Source organism: Aphanomyces astaci, assembly GCF_000520075.1.
Source record: "Aphanomyces astaci strain APO3 unplaced genomic scaffold supercont1.597, whole genome shotgun sequence".
Lineage (NCBI taxonomy): Eukaryota > Oomycota > Saprolegniomycetes > Saprolegniales > Verrucalvaceae > Aphanomyces > Aphanomyces astaci.
The window spans coordinates 1-2,105 of NW_009798860.1; the positions used below are offsets into that span (position 1 = coordinate 1).

General features: G+C 56.4%; 1 protein-coding gene across 1 annotated transcript; it reads left to right on the top strand.

The window, feature by feature from the left end:
• Nucleotides 1–126: 126 nt before the first annotated feature.
• H257_19437 (hypothetical protein) lies at nt 127–1,941 on the top strand (the record flags this gene model as incomplete). The annotated part of the gene is made up of 2 exons (XM_009848581.1): nt 127–660; nt 724–1,941. 2 exons carry the CDS (start codon nt 127–129, stop codon nt 1,939–1,941), a joined length of 1,752 nt encoding a protein of 583 aa, XP_009846883.1.
• Nucleotides 1,942–2,105: the final 164 nt, after the last annotated feature.

Below are 2,105 nucleotides of genomic sequence, written 5' to 3' on the forward strand. Positions count from 1 at the left end.
ACATTTTCGACCCCGGGAATGTGACTGACGGAGGCGACGACGACTACGAGGACGAACTACAATGAGGCCGTTCGGAGTCGACACCAAGCCGCCGGGAGTGGCGTGGCGTCAAAAGTGACTCCTAAAATGACTCCCGATACTGACAAGAAGAAACTGACACTTACCAAGACTGTGAGCAGCAGCCCCGGGAACAGCAAACTCAGGGTTACGCCCACAACCACAACCAATACTATGATGCCACCATTACACGGAACTTCGGCAGCTACCCGAACCATGGAAGGGAGCTACGAAGACCCTGACAAGGGTGCTTCTGAATCAAGACTACAAGACCAGGAGTGCCTTATGACCAGAGGAGATCCAAACTCCGTAGATGGCATGACTACTAAGACCGGACGAGACGAGTCCCCTACTAACGATGAAGACCAAGCTCTCGGCATCAGACGAATCGAATACCTGACCGATGAAGCACACAAGACTCCAGGGTTCCCGCTGGACGCGACCCTGCAGACAAGTATAACACAACAACCAAATGAAACTTACACCAACACTGAATCACCGCGCTTGCAAGCGGTTGACCCAGCAAGCTTTAAAGGCGCTACGATTCCCCCGCCCCTTACGAACGCGAAGGCTGACACCCGGCCTCCCGGTCTAAAGGCCGCCGTGCGCTCCCCGAAAACAGCCACTTCGCAGGCCACGACTACTGCAACTACCCCTGGGATTTAGAGCTTCAAAAACCGGGGATCAAAGAAGCTTAGACCTCCCGCTACGCCCGGACCGCGTTCGGCAAAGACAGGGGAGCCCACGAACCTGACAGCCACCCCTGGTTACGAAACTGGGCCTTCTCCCAGGGTGACTCCCGTCTTTACGGAAGCCCAAATCGAAGCGATCATGCGGGGCGACCTAACGGGCATCCCCGAGTCTCGGCACGTAGATATCGAGGAGCGCCTGTACCCTGTCTCACCAGCCGACCTGAAACGTCAGCTCGTCCGACTCAAACAAGAAAGAAAGGATGTCACTCAAGAGGATATTGTAAAGGTGGTTACAATGGCCCTTCGCCGGCCCTTGACACGGGACGACGCACATTTGTTCGAGTCACCTTCGAACATCGACGATCCCGATCGCTGGCTCGATTGGTTCTCCAGTACCCTGAAAACATGCGACGAGGCCCGGACGGCTAACCGCAACTTTAAAAACGCACGAGTGGCGATTATTTCCGACACGCGGTGGTCACGTTTCCAGCGAAAAAACCTGGCCTCAAACGAGCTACCCGGCTTTGGACCCATCCCTGAAACCGATTGCACGCCACCCGAGGGTGACGTCCTACCTATCGGCGGTACTAAAATTCCCCGTCTACCCGCTCAGCAACTGGTCAAAGTCCACGGAGCCGTACAGTACCACTTAACCGACGACAGGGCCTCTTTCACCCTACCATTAAGGGACTTGGAACTCACACGACTACCCTCGGCCATCTGGCGCATCCGTCGCAGGACGCTCTCATCTCGGCGCCACTACCTGGACCTCGTCCTCGGAGGCCATCACATTGAAAGCAACCCCGCCCCCCTTGACGGCCGGTCGCAAACCCCGGAGTCTCTCTCCCCGGGGGCCGTTGACTCAAACGATCCTCTCGAGGCCCCGACGGTCGAATTGCCGTTCCTGGGCCTAAACGATGACGAGCTCCTTTCAATGGTAGTACCATTCCCTCGACCAGACCAAAAGGTGTGCCAAGTGGGTTCCAATCCAAACGCCCCGTTGGTTCAGGTCTGCATCCAAACGGCGGACACGCTCGCGTTAGTGAATACAGGAGCTTCCGTGACGGTAATTAGCGAGGCGTTCTGGAACGAACTCGGGAGCCCTCCTCTCAAAAACCGGCGTATGGGTTGGTCTCGGCATCCAACACGCCTATACGAACGCTTGGCCTCCGGTACCTCAGCATCACTCTAGCGGAAAAACAAACAACCTTCCCGGTATGGGTACTGGTCGACTCCGTCAGCCCGTGCATTCTGGGGATTAACCTGTTGCGCAAACTCAAGGCCCTCGTCAACCTCTCAACCAACTGTGTTGGCTTTGGGGATTCTCCCATCACCCTACCGTTCCACACCGACGAC